This window comes from Hyaena hyaena, unplaced genomic scaffold (assembly GCF_003009895.1).
Source record: "Hyaena hyaena isolate Hyena2069 unplaced genomic scaffold, ASM300989v1 scaffold_1257, whole genome shotgun sequence".
Lineage (NCBI taxonomy): Eukaryota > Metazoa > Chordata > Mammalia > Carnivora > Hyaenidae > Hyaena > Hyaena hyaena.
In genome coordinates, this window is record NW_024081877.1 from 153,682 (window position 1) to 172,198 (window position 18,517).

Here is an 18,517-nt window from a genome sequence, read left to right on the forward strand (position 1 = left end):
ATCCCAAGTAGGCTTCACACAGTACAGAGCCCAATGACTTGGAGCTCAATCTCAGGAGTCATGAGATCATGACTTAAGCAATCTCACAAACCATGAGATCATGACCTGAGCAGATATCAGGAGTAGGATGCTTAACTGACTGAGCCCCCAGGTGCCCTGTGGTAATTTCTTAAAATAAGACAATGAAGTTTGCCACATCAATTGACTTGTCCTTTCGCAAATGATTTCTCTGTAGCAATGTAATGCTGTTTGATAGCCTTTTACCCACAGTAGAACCTCTTTCAAAATTGGATCAATTCTCTTGAACACTGCTGCTACTTTATCAGCTATATCTATGTTGTATTCTAAATACTTTGTTGTCATTTCAACAGTCTCCACAGGTCTTTACCAGGAGTAGATTCCATCTCAAGAAAACAGTTTCTTTGCTCATCCATAAGAGGCAATTTTTAATTTTTTAATGTTTGTTTATTTCAATGTTTATTTATTTATTTATTGTTTTTGAAAATTTTTTAATGTTTATTTATTTTTGAGAGAGAGAGAGAGAGTAAGCAGGGGAGGGGTAGAGAGAGAGAGAGGGAGACATAGAATCTGAAGCAGGTTTCAGGCTCTGAGCTGTCAGCACAGAGCCTGATGCAGGGCTCGAACTCACGAACTGTGAGATCATGACCTGAGCCAAAGTCAGATGCTTAACTGTATGAGCCACCCAGGTGCCCCAATAAGAGACAACTTTTAATCCATAAAAAGCAAGTTTTTACATGAGATTGCAGCAATTCAGTCCCATCTTCAGGTTTCACCTCTAATTCTAGTTCTCTTCCTATTTCTACCACTCCTGCAGTTACTTCCTTCACTGAAGTTTTGAACCCTTCAAAATCATCTAGGAGGGCTGAAATCAGCTTCTTCCAAAATCCTGTTAGTGTTGATATTTTGATCTCTTCCCATGAATCGTTAATGTTCTTAATGGCATCAAGAATGATGAATCCTTTCCAGAAGATTTTCTTTTTGTTTAAACTTAATTATTTAGGTTTATTTTATTGTATGTATGTATATATGTATGTATATACATATTTAGAGAGCATGCACATGTGGGAGGGGATGGGGCAGAGAAAGAGGGAGAGAGAATCCAAGCAGGCTCCATGCTGTCATGTACTGTGGAATCAGGACCTGAGCTGAAATCAAGAGTTTGATGGTTAACTGACTAAGCTAGCCAGGCACCTCTCCAGAAGTTTTTCAATCTACTTTGCCCAGATTCATCAGAGGAATCACTATCTATGGAAGCTTTAACATTACAAAATGTATTTCTTAGATAACAAGACTTGATATTTGAAATGAATCCTTGATCCATGGGCTGCAGAATGGATGTTGTGTTAGCAGGCATGAAAACAACATTAATCTCATTGTATATTTCCATCAGAGCTGTTGGTTGACCAGGTGCATTGTCAATGAGCAGTAATATTTTGAAAGGAATCTTTTTCTGAGCAGTAGGTCTCAACAGTGGGCTTCAAATATTCAGTAAGGCATGTTGTAAACAGGTGTCCTGTCATCCAGGCTTTGTTGTTCCATTTATAGAGCACAGGCAGAGTAGATTTAGCATAATTCATAAGGGCCTTAGGATTTTCAGAATGGTAAATGAGCATTGGCTTCAACTTAGTCACCAGCTGTATGAGTCCCTAACAAGAGTCAGCCTGAGCTTTGAAGCTTTGAAACCAGGCATTGACTTCCTCTTTGTAGCTATGAAAGTCATAGATGGGGGCGCCTGGGTAGTTCAGTCGGTTAAGCGTCTGACTTCTGCTCAGGTCATGATCTCACAGTTCGTGGGTTCGAGCCCCGCGTCGGGCTCTGTGCTGACTGCCAGCTCAGAGCCTGGAGCCTATTTCAGAGTCTGTATCTCCCTCTCTCTCTGACCCTCCCCTGCTCACGCTGTCTCTGTCTCTCAGAAATAAATAAAACATTGGAGGAGGGCGCTTGTTGGGATGAGCACTGGGTGTTATATGGAAACCAACTGGACAATAAACTATTAAAAAATAAAGTTTAAAAATGCAAGTTATACTAAATAAATATTTTATTTTATTTTTTTTAAATGTCATAGATGGCATTTTCTTCCAATACACAGCTAGTTTGAAAATCTGTTGTTTAGTGTAGTTAGCTTCATGAATTATCTTAGCTGGATCTTTTGGCTAACTTTATGCACCTTCTACATCAGCACTTGCTGCTTCAGCTGGCACTTTTATGTTAAGGAGATGGCTTCGTTCCTTAAACCTCATGAAGCAACCTCTGCTTTCTTCTGTAGCTTCCTCACCTCTCTTAGTCTTCATAGAATTGAAGAGACAGAATTAGGGCCTTGCACTGGATTAGGCTTTGGTTTAAGGAAATGTTGTGGCTGGGTTGAGATATCCAGACCACTAAAACTTTCTTCATATCACCAGTAACACTCTTTTACTTTGTAATCATTCGTGTGTTCACTGGAGTAACAATGTTAATTTCCTTGGCTAACTGACACAAGAGGCCTAGCTTTCAGCCATCTCAGATTTATATATGTCTTCCTCACTAAGCTTAATCATTTCTAGGTTTTTATTTGAAGTGAGATATGTGTGACTCTTCCTTTCACTTGAATACTGAAAGGCCATTGTAGGGTTATGCATTGGTCTAATTTCAATATTGTTGTGTCTCAGGAGATAGGAGGCCTGAGGAGAGGGAGAGAGATGAGGGAATGGCAGATTGGTGGAGCAGTCAGAACATACACATTTATCAATTAAATTCACTATCTTATATGGGTGCAGTTCATGGTGTTCCAAAACAATGACAATAGTAATATCAGATATCACTGGTCAACTATAACAAATACAATAATAATGAAAACATTTTAAATACTGTGAGAATTATCAAAATGTGACATAGAGACATTCAGTGACCAAGTGCTGTTGGAAAATTGCTCTGATAGACTAGCTTGACGTAGCTTTGCCAAAACATTCAATTTGTAAAAACTGCAGTGTCTGTAAAGGCCAATAAAGTGAAGCACAATAAAAAGAGGTATGCCTGTATACTCTTTGACCCCAAGACCAGCTAATTATTTGACTAGAACAAGAACTTTCACATACACAGCATGGAAAACCAGTTCTCAGGCATAAGGCCAAGACCTGATGGATCATTGAGTGATCTGGGACATTTCTCTACCCCTTATAGAATGTTCTGTATTTAATCTTCTCATCATTAATGAACAAATAATCACCACTGCCAGAGGCAAGGTTGTAGAAAAGATGAACTGATGGCCAATATGCTGCCTTCCATCTTCTTGACCCCTTTTTGCAGCTTTGTAGTTGGTGTGCTTTTAGTGGAGTTAGGAAAGAGTTAATATCTTTGAAAAGCCTTGGATGTGGCTTGTTTTCCTCTTAGGAATATTGAAAAGATGAACATGTAGTAGGAAATTTTGAGACTTTTCTGGTATTATAGACTCTTATTCCAAAAAGCACTTCTTGTAATAATAAGCCCAAATGACAGAAGAAATATTAACTTATGAAAATAAAATTTCTAAAAGCAAATTTTATGAAATGGTTGACTGCCATTGTATCTTCATTATTTTTAGAACACACAGGGAGAGATCATTCATACTTTCATTTTTTCTCTATCTTCTCATGCCTTATTCATTTGGTTTTTAAAGCACAAGGAAGAAAAGTTTGTGAGGCAAAAGATAAAAGTCATCTTTGTTTGCACAGAAACATACTTTGTTGGCTCAAGGACTATAGTACACAGAGGAGTCTGGCTTCAGAGTCATCCATGCCCTGTTAGAAGAAACAAAAACATTGTTCTTAGAGCAGAGACAATGTTTCTGAACAAGATTTCCCTTGTTTTCTTCTTGTACCTTTGCTCACTTTAGGCTCTGTATAGGATCAGGCTTCCAGGGATGGCATATAGTTATTTGGTAAGTGATAGGGAGAGACTAGGGCTCAGGCAGCATCTGGAAGCCAGGAGGGTTGCCCAAGAACTTTCAGCTTCTGGAGAAAAGGCACAGTGTCAGGCGATCAGAAGAAGAAGAATGGAACATGGATTAAATACACATCTTCAGGCTTCATAAAAAGAGAAAAAGGGCCTGATTTGCTCCCCATGAAGCATGTAAATTTTATGGTAATCTCTTTTTGTAGGGCTAAGAGTGAGTGGGTCTGAGGTGCTGAAGAAAATGAAGGTCTCCACCTATAGGCTGCTTCAGGAAAGAGCTTGATCTTCCTTTTCTATGTCTAAGTGGACTAGGGGAAGTTTTAAGAAGCTATCCATGCTAGGGTCGACTTCCTCAGGATTCATCTTTATGCAAAGGCTGCAAAAGAATTTGAAAGTCATGAACACCTGACCACTGGAGAAAACCTTTACTGGCTCAGAAATCAGTCTCTGTGGTTTAATTAACTACCCATTTGGACATTGATTTTTCTAGCACTTGTTTGGAATGTAACTTGTCTTCCAAACTTTACAAAAGAGACAACCAGAATCCAGATGGATTTGTGGTTGTAGGGTAGTTGCTTGATTTTATTAAGCATGGCTTATGCTCTCTCTTGCTCCTCTGACACTCATATATAACTTGCAAAAGCAAGAATTTTAGCTAGAGAGAAGCAAATTATTTCCCCCAAACAAATGTTTTCCCTACTTCTATCCCCCTTAGATCTCATGTCCCTGAAGGCAGTTCTGATGGTAAGCACTACCCAGAGGGGTCTTCATGGTTGTTCTCTCCTCTGTGCTCCACATGTATATACCACTGACATAGCATATAAAACACCACATGTTTTATGTAAGTGTCTTCACTTACATTTCCCTGACACTAGAAATGTGAGCTCCTTGAGGGCAGGAGAAAAAATCTATTTCATCTCCATATCCCTAGCATCTACCATAGGGCCTGGCAAATAGTCTTAACAGTATTTGTTGAATTGAATTAAATTAAATAATTTCAGACCTGAGCTATACTAGCTGCCATTTGTTCTGCAACAGGCAGTCATGGACAGCCAGGGAGCATGAGGCAAATGTTTTCAATTGTGCAGAGGACTCTGAATGATCTCTTTTTACTTTTCATTCTACCCCTTCACATTGCTCCCATCTACCAGATTTTTCTACTGGTTACCTACAGATTGTGAAAAGAAAGGTCTTAAACATGGTGCAGGGTTTTCTGTGACTTTTATGTATTTTGACCTGGAACTGATGGCTTTGTCATTTTACTCAGCCTTTATACAGTACAGTCAAATCTTTGAGACTAACTTGGGGATAGGCCAGTCGGAATTATAGATAGAAAAGAAATGCAATTTTATTACTTTCAAGTTCATAGAGTAATAAGAAGCAGACTAACAAAGCCCTTGCCAGGATGTTTTGCCAAGCAGAAGTCCTTGGACCTACTTTAATGAATAAGTAAGAATGATGTGCAATTAACATACTTATTGTTTGTAAATTGCTTCCAAAGTACTTAAAACAATTTATTCTCTTAAGTAGTTTAAACACTTCCTTTATAATCTTGTTTACACCATAATTTCCCCAGCAAACCTGTTAAAAAATAGATACAGCAGCCTCGCCCTATATGAATGGTCACCAAATATGAACTAGTGATGTCTGAACTGCAAAGGTGGGACTCCAACACAGAGAAGCCAATAAGCCGGAGAATAATGCTTTGAGGAAGTGGGCAGAGCAGACTCCTTCTTTCCTATTTAGATATTGTTAGTGAGAGAGGCAGGGGCTTAGCTATAGTTCCTCATTCCTATTTAGAGAAGAGAAAAGCACCCTCAGAAGGAAGCAATACTTGCTAGCCCTGCTCAGTGGTCTAATGGCAGTTTCCACTGAGGCAGTAAAATGAACAAATTTACCTTTTGGATAATTTCCCTATGATGAAACAGTCCCCAGTGGGCAAGACTAATAGAAGATATTGTATTTTGATTGCAGTTTATTTCTAGGAATTATAGATGAGCAATTTAAGTGGCAACAAAGCAAGTCATTTGCTAGGATGAGGCCATATTTCACAGAGCTTTATCATTCAACTTTCTTTGGATCACTCAGCTAAAGACAGTCTGTTTCCTTGGGTGCTTCATACAGTCTCTTTCTACAGTATCCCGAGGAACACTTTTCTTAATGATAGGATATTCGTAAGAAATGATTTACAAGCATCATTTTCACTAAGTTTCACTTTTTTTCCCATGAGAAATCTAGTTGACAGAACTTAAAGCATTTAGTTATACTCTTTGGGGACTTCTTTTTTTTTTTTTTTTTTTGAGTGTACCATAATATATATTTACAAAATTTACATAGCTTGTGGCATACAGCAACAAGCTATACATCACACACAATACAAGAGCTTAGTAGTCTGCTCAAAATGTTAAAAAAAAAACACCTTCTGAAAAGACAAGGTTCTGTTATACATAGTCTCTGCTGAAGTCATAAGCATCATCTTCCTCTTCGGTCATTTTATCTGAGATGTAAGATAGTGCTGACTCATCTGCTTGAGACTCCTCAGGCAGTGCCCAGGACTCCTCTTCTAGGACCGTGGCTAAGCTCTCTTCATCAGCTTCTTCGTCAGCACTCTCCTGGTCACTGTTGAGGTCGAGGTGGTCCTCCTCCTCCCCTTGCTGTTTCTTTTTCTGTTTTGGCAGTTCTTCAGGTATGTCCATTTCTTCTATTATTCCATTTGTTAGACCCGAAGACTGGAAAAGGATGCTACTGGCTAAACGAGGGCCCCTGATGCTGTGTATGCTGTGTGCGTTGTTCTTTTCTAATTCTTCTAGATTAAGGCCCTCTTTCATCTCTGTCATGATGCCCTTGTTAAAATGTGGAGAAGGAGTCCAGGATGTAGGGGGATGGCAATAGTAACCTAAAGAGGTACCTGTCCACTCAGACCACATCAGTTTGGCTGCACCTTCTACATTTGGGCTTCCACCTCTTTGGTGCAGTCCTCTTCTCTGAGCAAGCAATGTAAAAAATTCCAGAGGATTCTTAAAGTCTGGGACGGTAAATTTCAGTACTACCTGTCGAGCATCTGCCTGGGACAAGATGGCGCTAGCAGCCTCTACTGGTTTCACCACTTCAGTACTCGCTGGACTCCTCAGAGCAAGTGTGCTGGCAGAGTTAAGCGGAGACACGATGCAGCTTGGACTGTCTATGATTGTGATCTGTTTGTCCAGGGTGACAACCTGCATGCACCTTGTAAGCCCCATCGATATACCAACATTACATATCCGTTCTTGTTTCAAGCTATTGATGATGCTGCTTTTCCCCACATCTGGGAAACCAATGACTCCAACCTGAATGGCTTTGCCATAAGTCTCCTGAAAACTTTTAAGCAGCTTCCAAAGGCCTTCCTTCCCAACACAGCCTTCATTTCTGAATGGAGCTCGCTTCCTTAACTTCAAATGCTTGATTATCTTGCCCTTGTCCCTCAGATTTGTTGAGGCTCTGAACACCACTGTTGGTAATTCCTTCTTCAAATAATTTAGCCAGTTCTCCAAATTCTCCTTTGGTACCAAATCTGATTTATTTAATAGAAGTACCAGCTTTTTCTGTCCACTCTGGATAATGGCCTCTTCTACCTGGGGACACCTGCAACCAAGAGGATCTCTGGCATCCAACACCTCCAGCACAATATCTGAGGCTTCAATCACCTTTTTAAGTTCCTGACAATACAACTTCTTCAGATTCTGTTTGCCTGACTTGGTTTTGTTCTTAGCCTTGCATTGCCCAGATTCCTCCTTCACAGGTTCCAAGTTAGATGCCTTAACACCAGGGTTAGTTTCAAGTTTCCTTTTCTTTTCCTGTTCTTTCTGCCTATCAAGTTTCTGCTGCTGTTTTAGTTCTTCAAGTCGCTGTTTCCTTAGCTCCGCTTCCCGGAGAAGAGCCTCCTTAAAGGGAGCACTGTTTGGAACTCCTGGGTCTTTTCTAGGCTTTTTGTGACCCCATTTTTTGGCCTCCTTCCTCAATTTTCGATGGTGCTCTCGAACCTTTTTTTGGATCTTATACCGCTTATGACAGGTCATGCGTTTACTTGCTTTCTTTAACTTCGGTCGCTTCATCCTGGTAGCGAGAAGGGCTCTTTGGGGACTTCTTAGGAGAAATAATAGGAAGGACTTGGGCAAGTTGAAAAAGATGAGACCTGGCTTGGATGTCACAAGAGCTGAGTTCTAAACCCATGCCTGTGTTTTTATTAACCAATGTGTTGCTTGGGGGCAGTTGTGAGATTCCCTGGCCCATTTTCCTCGTATTCCAAATAGTGAGTGAGTGAGTGAGTGAGTGAGTGAGTGAGTGTGTGTGTGTGAGAGAGAGAGAGAGACTCCCAAAGGTCTTTTTGTGTTTTAATGCTCTGCTGGTAGATGATTTTGTGATGGTAATGAATTCAAAAGGATATTTTTTAAAGCCTGTAGTGGATAGCATAGCATTGTCAGACTGCACTAATGATTTGAAGAACCTTTGCAAATGACCATATTTTGTAGTAAAGCAACTGAAGTCTCTCTCATGATCTGAAGAAGTAATTAATATTGCATGAAAGGATTTTTTTAATTTATGAAGGATGGATCTCAGAAGGGACTATAGATTGAAAGCAAAAGCAATAAGTCAGCCAATTTGGGCTTACATTACCTGATGCCTGTAAAGTTAGACTTGCTGGAAGGTCCCCTGGTTCATGAAGCAGAAGTCTTAGTTTCTTGCTCTGACTCTGTCAACACTTGGCTATTTGATCTTGAATTCAAAAACCCTCTGGGCCTCAGTTTTTCCATCTGTTAAAAAGGGGAAATGATACCTTACCTATATATTTCTTAAGTCTGCTGTAGTTATTGGAAGAGGGCATAAGTGAGGGCTTTGTGTAAAACAATCGCCACAGCAATACAAGGTACTATTTAAGAAAATAATTTTTATTTTAAAAATTAATGTTTGGGGCGCCTGGGTGGCTTAGTTGGTTAAGCGTCTGACTTTTGCTTAGGTCATGATCTCTCGGTTCATGGGTTCGAGCCCCGCGTCGGGCTCTGTGCTGACTGCCAGCTCAGAGCCTGGAGCCTGTTTCAGTCTGTGACTCCCTCTCTCTCTGACCCTCCCCTGCTCACGCTGTCTCTCTCTCTGTCTCCTAGAAATAAATAAACATTTAAAAAAATAAAATAAAATAAAAATTAATGTTTATTTTATTTTTGAAAGAGAGAGAAACAGAGGGTTAGTGAGGGAGAGACAGAGAGAGAGAGGAGATACAAAACCTGAAGCAGTCTCCAGGCTCTGAGCTGACAGCACAGAGCCTGATGCAGGGCTCAAACCCACAAACTGTGAGATCATGACCTGAGCTGAAGTTGGACACTTAACCAATTGAGCTACCCAGGGGCCCCAAAAAATAATGTTTTATGTTGTCGACTGAGATACACAGCTCTACAGGTGTTTCTTGTTCAGTTCAATTGTAAACATCCCCTTTAAAGGTGTGGATTGCATCATGTTCAATATAATGTATATTACATACTGGTGTCTTAATATTAATAAACATGGATTCTAATATTTTAGGCTTATATTATGCTCTGGATAAATGAAAGAGATGGGAAGACATAAAATTAGTTTTTTACTAAGCCATTTCCCCTTACTGTCTAAATTCTTGAGAAATATTGGAACAAGTACAAGTCTAGGAAGCATGGTAGCCTTTTTAAAAAGAGCTTTGCAAATCTTAAATTTCTGAATTAGTCTATGAAAGAGACGAGTGAGCTCCCTCTATCTCATGGACATGTCTAACATCCATTGTTATTCAATTAACACACAGTGTATGAGCATCTGCTTTGTGTCAGGAACAGTGACAGGCACTGAGGATATATACACTAAATATTCTGCCTTTAACTGTAATGAGTTACCAGCCTAGTGGTGGTGACAAATAGACAATACAATGTGTTACATGATATGATAGAGATTAAGTGTACTTATATTTCCTAGGTCACCAAGTGCCTCACATTTCAGAAACTGCAGAGTCCTAAGTCACAGGCCAACAGACTTGCTCTAAGGCAGCATTGTCCAATAGAACTTTATGTGATGATGGAAATGTTCTATATGTGTACTGTCTAATTTGGTAACCACTAGCCCCATTTGCCTATTGAGCACTTGAAATGTGGTTACTGTGAGGAACTAAATTTTTAATTTTATTTTCGTTAACTTAAATGTAAATAGCTACAGGTGTCTATCTCATTGGACAGCACATATCTAAGGAGTGGTAGAGTGGGCCAACAGTCAGGCTCCAAGGCAATCCTGAGTTGGAATCTTTCTTTTTGCTCTGGATCTTAGCCTTGGTCAAGCTGCCCCCTTCCTTTAATCCTATTATTCTATCTACATACCACACTAGTCTTTGAATGGCTCATTTCCAGCTTAAAGCTCTGAATTATGTATGCTAATGTGCTTTACTTAACCCTGGGATGAGGTTTTTCTTTCTTCCTCTCCCTCTCTCTCTCTCACTCACTCATTTTTAAGAACAGAGATTCCATGATAGTTAAGTCATAATAAAGGAAGGAAATGAGGTGAAGGGAAACTAGTTTATAAAGGCTTTAAAAATGTCTCAAATATTGATTTTCACATAATTTCAGAGGGTGTGAGGTCATTTCAACTGTCTTTAAGCTGAATTTTCTCTGTATCTCTTACACACACACACAGACCAACTAAGGTGTCTGCTGTTGGATGTTGGGCTCCCTCTATTCGTATTGAATTAGCAATTAGAAAACTTGGGTCCATACATATTTTTTATCTCTCATGCCAAATCCAACACTGTTCACTGCATTATTTCTTTTTCTGGTAGAACAGATGGGGGAAATGGGATAAAATGTCCTAATAGGGAACTCCAAAGAAAACTATACATAATGTTCAATGGGAATTTAGTTGGAAAAAAATAAATATTCAAAGTAAATCAAATTTATGACCTGATGATCAGAAGACCTGTCATTTGTCTATTAATACACAGTCCTAGAAAGTACCTGTACACATATTATTTTATTTGATCCTAAAAGTAATTCTGTAAGATACTTAGGACATATGTTCTTTCCATTTTATAGATTAGGAAATTGAGAGTTTGAGTGATTTCTTCAAGGTCACATAGCTGGTAAGAACTTTTTCTATTTTTACTTTGAGAGCTCTGTATTTGAAGGCATTCTAGGGATTCCCTTTGCATATTATGTGATCATTTCTAAGCTTATAATCATCTGCAAAAACAATTGTCAGTGTGACTTGTAACCCCAACGAGGGTTTTCTAATATCAAAACACAAAGGTACAACATTCATTCCCTCACCAAAACTATGTATAATGTGTGTGTGTGTACACGTGTGTGAATTAAGACATGACTGCCCACACCTCTTTGTACTTTAACCTCAAACAAAATGTTTCTTTGTTATCAAGTAGACACACTATTGAGAAGACCAGGATTAACAATGAGTGTTCCCAGTTTCCTTTGATAAAAGCATGTGTGTATATGTAAGAGTAAAAGGACAAAGATATGTGTAAGAATATTTGAAAGACCAAGCTGGGGAGGGAGGAAACTGAAAACAGGGTAGGAAAGGAAAGGTAGAAATCAATTGCACAGGTTAATTAGTTGACTTCCTGACAGTGTATGGTATTATGTTTCTGACAGTGCTAATTTTTTTTTGACAGCTAAATTTGGGACTTTTTCTGGTTTTTGCTGCTGGGAGTCTGATGGTGGAGAATGAAATATTGCTTTTCATCTTTTTCTTTTTAAAATTTTCCAATTTTAATAAGAAAAATCGACATACATCACTGTATAAGATTACACATACAGCATGATGGTTTGACTTACAGATATTGTGAGATGATTTCCATAATAGGTTCAGTTAACATCCATCTTCTCATATAGATACAGTAAAAGGGAAATAAAGGAAAAAATATTTTCTCCTTGTGATGAGAAATCATAGGATTTACTCTCTTATTCCTATAAAATCTACAGCAGTGTTAGTTATAGTTATCATGTTACATATCACATCCCTAGTACTTATTTATCTCATGTATCTTGTGTATCTTTTGAATACCTTCCTCCAATTTCCCCTCCCCCACCCCCTGCCTCTGGTAACTTTGAATCTGATTTTTATTTCTGTGAATTTGATGTTTCCTTTATAGTTCCATATATAAGTGAGGTAATGCAGTATTTGTTCTTCTCTGACTTATTTCACTGAACATAATGACTTCAAGCTCCAACCATGTTGTCACAAATGGGAGAATTTCCTTGTTACTTTTTATGCCTGAATAATATTCCACTGTGTGTGTGTGTGTGTGTGTGTGTGTGTGTAAAACAACTTCCTTACCCATTTATTAATTGATGGACACTTAGGTTGTTTCCATGTCTTGGCTATTGTAAATAATGTTTCTCTGAACATGGGGGTACAGGGATCTTTTCAAGTTAGTTTTTATAACCTTTGAATATATTCCTAGAAGTAGAATTGCTGGATCATACTGTAGTTCTATTTTTAATTTTTTGAGAAACCTCAATGCTGTTTTCCATAGTGGCTGTGTACTAATTTACAATCCCACCAACAGTGCACAAGGCTTTCTATTTCTCCACATCCATGCCAGGATTTATTATCTCTTACCTTTTTGATGATGGACATTCGAACAGGTATGAGGCGATAGCTCATTGTGGTTTAACTCGCATTTCCCTAATGACTAGTGACACCAAATATCTTTTCATGTACCTGTTGGCCTTTCGTATATTTTCTTTGGAGAAATGTCTATTCAGGTCCTTTGCCCATTATTTAATTGTATTATTTATATTTTTGCTATTGAGTTTTATGAGTTCTGTATATATTTTGGATGTTAATTTATTATCAGGTATATGGTTTGCAAATATTCTTCCTACCCCGTAAGGTTTTTTTCACTTTGTTGATTTTTTTTCTCTGCAGAAGATTTTTAACTTGATCTAGCCCCACTTATTTTTTATTTTGTTGCCTATGCTTTAGATGTCATATCCAAAAAAGTCATTACCAAAACACATGTCAAGTAACTTTGTTTTTATGTTTTCTTCTAGGAGTTTCATAGTGTCGTCTCATATGTAAGCCTTTTATTCATTTTGAATTATTTTTTTGTGAGTGGTGTAAGATATGGGTCCAGTTTCATTTTTTACATGTGAATATTTAATTATCCCAGCACCATTTATTGAAAATATTTTTTCCTATTGAGTATTCTTTGCTTCCTTGTCAAATATTAGTTCACCTTATATAAGTGTCTTTCTGCACTCTCAGTTCTCTTCCATTTATCTTTCTCTGTTTTTATGCTTATATCATGTTGTTTTGATGACTATAGCTTCATAGCATACATCGAAGTCAGGAAGTGTGATGCCTCTTGCTTTGTCCTTCTTTCTCAAGACTTCTTTGGCTATTTGGGTTTTTTTGTGGTTCTGTACAAATTTTTGGATTTTTTCCTGATTCTGTAAAAAAAAAAAATGTCATTGGAATCTTGATAGGTATTGCCATGAATCTCTCCTCATTATTTTTAAATCTTCCTGCAGGAGAAAATTGCTCTACTTGTGTTCACCACTCTTGAACCTGTCATGCCTGTCATGTTTAAGCAGGCTAGATTATTTTTTCCCTTCTCAAATAGTACACCCAGTTAGCCAGTCCTAATTACTTCTATTTCATTGCATTTTCTAGAATCTTAATGAGATGTGGCCTAGTGGTGTGACTGCAGGATGTAGAATGAAACGTCTTGAATTCTAGCTGCAGTTGTGACACTGCTTCTCTCTAACAGAAGGCAAATCTCTTAACCTGTTCGATTTTGCAGTTAGTGAGGTTAATAATATTTATTTAGCTCATCATAGTAGCAGAGAATTAGCTAGTTAATGTTGGTTGAAAGGTAAAAAAAAAAAAAAAGGAGATAAGAAATGGCAAGTTTTTGTGTGTGTGTATCCATTTCCAAATGCTAATTCTTTTTTCAGGATATTAACAGAAGGTGCATCTGATCCATGGCAGTCATTAAGCACCTCATGGAAGTCTTTCTGGCTGTATGAGAAGCAAAATTCTTCAATTCTGTGCCATGAGCTCTGTAGAAAATGTAGCTACCTTCAGCTCCAGTTCCCAACTTGGGTGTCTATTTTCTGCCCATCTAAAAATATTTGTTTCCCTTATGGCTTCTCTAAGGTTTAGTAATTTTTCTCTCTTCTGAAAACCTTTTTATTTACTTTTACCAGTGCACAATGACTATTTCATTTCAACTATGGGGGAAAATGATCCCTTTTTATAACAACCTGTTAAGCATTTATTCTAGAATTCTTTCTGATATTAAGTTCCATGCAAATGCAAGATGCTTTAGCAATTGTTGTTCTGTTGGTGCATTGCATAACTGCATTACAGATTTCTAATACTCTGACAATTTGAAGCTGCTGATAATATGAGCCACTTCGTGTGGTGTAATTATGGCTTTATGCATGATTGCCTGCACTCTATGTCAGATAGTAGCCTTTTGATTAATCTCTGTTTTCAAAGCAAGTCAAATTCTAATCTGCCCTTACCTCACACCCTGTATAAGATGAAAAAGTCTGTTAGGACTTTGAAGGACAGGTAGGGGCTTTTAGAGAACAAGTAAACATTTCCATTACTTTCTTAAATCCTCTTTCTATTGCTTCTCATATATTGTTCATGAAGTGATGGTAAAGTGTGATCTCTGTCTTGTTTCCAACTCTGATTTGCTGCAATGTTTGTTTAAGTTGCTCGAAACTGGAGGCTACTGTGGATTTCCTACAGTGCCTAATGCTCTTTATTTAAACTATAGATATAATTAGAGGGCTGCTGATGTTAAGCAACCATGGAGTCCGATTTTGAGAAATATTTATTGTGCCTCATTAAATTTGAAATTAGTACTTAAAAGATCAGAAATAAATAACCTGTTTATATTTTTGTGACAGTAAGTATAAGTGGATGCTATGTGTGTACATCTTTGACACTACACATTACACTGAACTAAGACACTCCTCTGTTTGTCATGGCAGCAATCAAAATAGCTATACCAAAAGAGAACTGTGGCAAATTTAATTGACCAAAACAAGAAAATGATCTATTGTATTGAATCTAATTAGAAAACATCAATATTAAACTCTAACATTTTCACTATTTCTAAGATGGTATATATATATATATATATATATATATATAGTTTATGTAGGATGAGATAGCATGGCTCACATGACTGGATTCGTCTTATTTACTTATTTACTCCTCAGCTACTTTTGCTAACACTGAGGTCTTGTTGATTTTGCATTTGTACCTAGAATAGGCATTAACTGGTTCCCGAGAGCTGTTTATATGCTTATAAATAGCATGTGCTTATACTATTTTATAGTGCACAATATCCCACAGAACACTTAGAAAAAGATCCCAGAGCCCTATTCAGAAGCCTGTGCTCATCTACTTAATGGTATGGGGCTTAGTCTGGTCTTTCAGCAGCCTCTTTGCCTCTGAATTGCATGGATTCCTACAGAAAACTGCTGTATTTCTGAAGGAAGTCTTTGTAGTAAAATTTGCCACTGGGCTGCTTTTCTAAAGGCACATCTTTAACCCAATCAAAGATGAAGGCAGAGAAAAGCACTTTTCCTAGGCTGCTTTTGTCACCTCTAGGTAGTCTGACCACATTGATGGTGCCAGTGAAATTTTAAGAGTGATGATGAAAGGCCATCAAGAGGTGTACTCTTTCAACTTGACTTGTTGGATGTTAACCACATGACCTGTATTTCGCATAGATAGCTTTGACTTGAAAGCCACTGGAATCCTAGAGTTCTCTTTCACAAGTAGAAAAGTAGCTGCCACAGTGTCAATCTGTGACTCAAAGGTCTGTAATCTGGCAAAGCCTTTTTATCTTCTTACAGAAATTTTATCTACTTTGGTTTGGAAGCACTATCATGTGTCACTGCTTCCATTCTCAGAGATGTGGTGGGACTGATAGAGAAGGGCAGCCACCTGGGTGGCTCAGTCAGTTGACTATCTGACTTTGGGTCAAGTCATGATCTCACAGTTCGTGGGTTTGAGCCCTGCATTGGGCAGTCTGTCAGAGCAGAGCCCCCTTCAGATACTCTGTCTCTTTCTCTCTGTCTCTCTCTCTCTGCCCCTTCCCTGCTTGCAGTGTCTCTCTCAAAAAATAAATAAAACATTAAAAAAGATAGAAGGTAGAAAGCACCAAACTCTGTCAGCTTATCCCTGGCAGTTATATACACACTACTGTATATTTATAAGGCAATAGTTGGGAGTGAGGACAGAGAACAGATTGTCACCATAAAAGGCAGTGTGTAGAATGGATGCTTTCTGAAGAAACAGGACTACTGGGCCTAATAGAATTGGTCGTTTGCTTTAATTGTAATAGGTAATCCTCATTATTAACCTCTTCCATCTCTTCTCTGTTCATTCATTGATGCATTTTATGAATATTTGCTAAGTGTCTAGCACTATGGCAGTGAGAACTCAAAGGAGAGGGGTGCCTGGGTGGCTCAATCGGTTGAGCGTCTGACTCTTGATTTCAGCCCAGGTCATGATCTCACAAATCATAAGATCGAGCCCCGCATGGGACTCTGTGCTCACAGCATGGAGCCTGCTTGGGATTCTCTCTCTCTCTTTCTCTCTGCCCCTCCCCTGCTCATTCTCTCCCTCCCTCTCAAAATAAATAAATAAACTGAAAAAAAAAAAAAAAAGAACCCAAGGGGCACCTGGGTGGCTCAGTCAGTTGAGCATCTGACTTCAGTTCAGGTCATGATCTCACAGCTTGTGGGTTCAAACCCCAAGTCAGGCTCTGTGCTGATAGCTCAGAGCCTGGATCCTGCTTCAGATTCTGTCTTCCTCTCTCTCTGCCCCTCCCCCTGTTCATGCTCTGTCTCTCTCCAAAAATAAACTAAAAAATTTTTTTAAAAAGAACTCAAAAGAGAGCTTTATGGTCCAGTTGGAAAATGAATTGACTGGCATACTACACATGAAATAATCATAGAACTTAAGAAAATGCATAACTACATTGCACAGTCTGTACACAGTGCTGAGAAAATGCTAAGCAATGTGGATGACCAGTGACATGGATATATAAAAAATGAGGGAAATTAGATATGCGGGAAGTAGAGGACTTATATTAGATGACCATTCAGTTAAAGATTTCATTTAGATGTAATGCTAAATCCATCAAGAAACCCCTGTAAGGGAAAGAGGAGTGCTGTGATGAAAACAGTGGGTGAGGAAGATTATCCACATAACATTTTGCAGAATGGGCTAGAGCAAAAGGCAAATACTGATGAGAAAATGGTCTCACAAGGTGAGGAAGGCTGTGGAAATGGAGCTAAAGGAACATATACATGCACTAGTTCTAAAAACTTTGAGAATTTTATAACCCATTTCACAGGATAAAGAGGTTGCTTTTATTTATGATGTGCGTTTATATGTGTAAGAAAAATAAAGTCCAAATCCTCCTATGTAAGTCACCTATCCTCATCAGGCCATTATGAAGCTATTTATCTTTATGAAGTAGCAGTGTAATTTTCAAAGTTGCATTCTAGTAGCCTGTGTATAAATATGTGCATGTATCTGCAGGAGAGTATGTGCCACAGTGTGTGTGTGTGTGTGTGTGTGTATGTGTGTATGTATGTATTTTTCATGTTTTACTGAATGGCTGACATTTTAACCATCCCTGGTAAGAAGTCCATTAGTTTGTGACCTCCTTGCAGGTGCAGCCTATATCTCTTTTTTCATCTGCAGGGTTTGGTGCATGCTTATTGAATAGATGAATGAATGAATGAATGAATGAATGAATAAGAACCTTTTGTTTTAGAATCCTAGAATTTTTGGAGCTTTAAGGGAATACTGACATCATTTAGGTTATTTTTATTTTGTAGATAGATAAATTAAGACCTCAAGAGGGATAAGGTGATTTATTCACCACGATCAGTGAGTCAGTGAGAAACATGGGGAGGGAATCCAAGTTGTTCCACTAAACTGTACTGCACACTATAGTCAAAGTGGAAGTGTATAATTGTGTCTGCGTGTGTGTGTGTGTGTGTGTGTGTGTGCGTGTGTGTGTAAGATGATGGGGCGGGATAGAGAGAGAGGAAGAATGAGAATTAGGCCCGAGATGTGTGTAGGCATAGTTACTGGGAGCTTACTTGGCTCGTTTTCCAGTTCAGGGTAAATATAAGCTTTCTAGTGATGGCAGCTTTAGGGATGGTGCCTTTTATTCCATCTTCACTAATTCCTGCTTCAGCTGCTGTGGTCTGGATGGATGAGTCTTTGAATATACATTCTAGCTGGAAGCATATTGGCTTTATTTTTATATAGACTTTACATTTTCATTTTTATGTGTTGGGCACAGGAAGTAGGAAAAAGCCATTTGTCAATTCATTTCCTAAAAATGCCTTTGTGAAGAGATGTCATTTGAACATCTAAAATAGCAGTCAGTTTCAGAAAAAGTTATGGGTCTTTTCATCATTGGTCAATAAGCACAATTATCATTATTAGACATCAACTGTTAAAAAAAAAGGACTAGCATTTTAAAACCACTTTGTTGTGTATCTGATTTGAGATTCCAGTTTTCCTGTTTGTATTGCTA

The 18,517-nt window shown here is 38.3% G+C and overlaps 2 protein-coding genes across 3 annotated transcripts in view; one reads left to right on the forward strand and one right to left on the reverse strand.

The window, feature by feature from the left end:
* The window catches only part of PCDH19 (protocadherin 19), a 158,912-nt gene that overhangs the window by 37,132 nt on the left and 103,263 nt on the right, over positions 1 to 18,517 (forward strand). The window lies entirely within an intron of this gene.
* LOC120224771 (guanine nucleotide-binding protein-like 3) lies at positions 6,246 to 8,030 on the reverse strand. The gene has a single exon (XM_039223038.1). It carries the CDS (start codon positions 8,019 to 8,021, stop codon positions 6,372 to 6,374), a length of 1,650 nt encoding a protein of 549 aa, XP_039078969.1. The 5' UTR covers positions 8,022 to 8,030; the 3' UTR covers positions 6,246 to 6,371.

Coding starts and splice junctions, on each gene's coding strand:
- LOC120224771 (XM_039223038.1), bottom strand. CDS start 8,021: ATGAAGCGACCGAAGTTAAAGAAAGCAAGTAAACGCATGACCTGTCAT.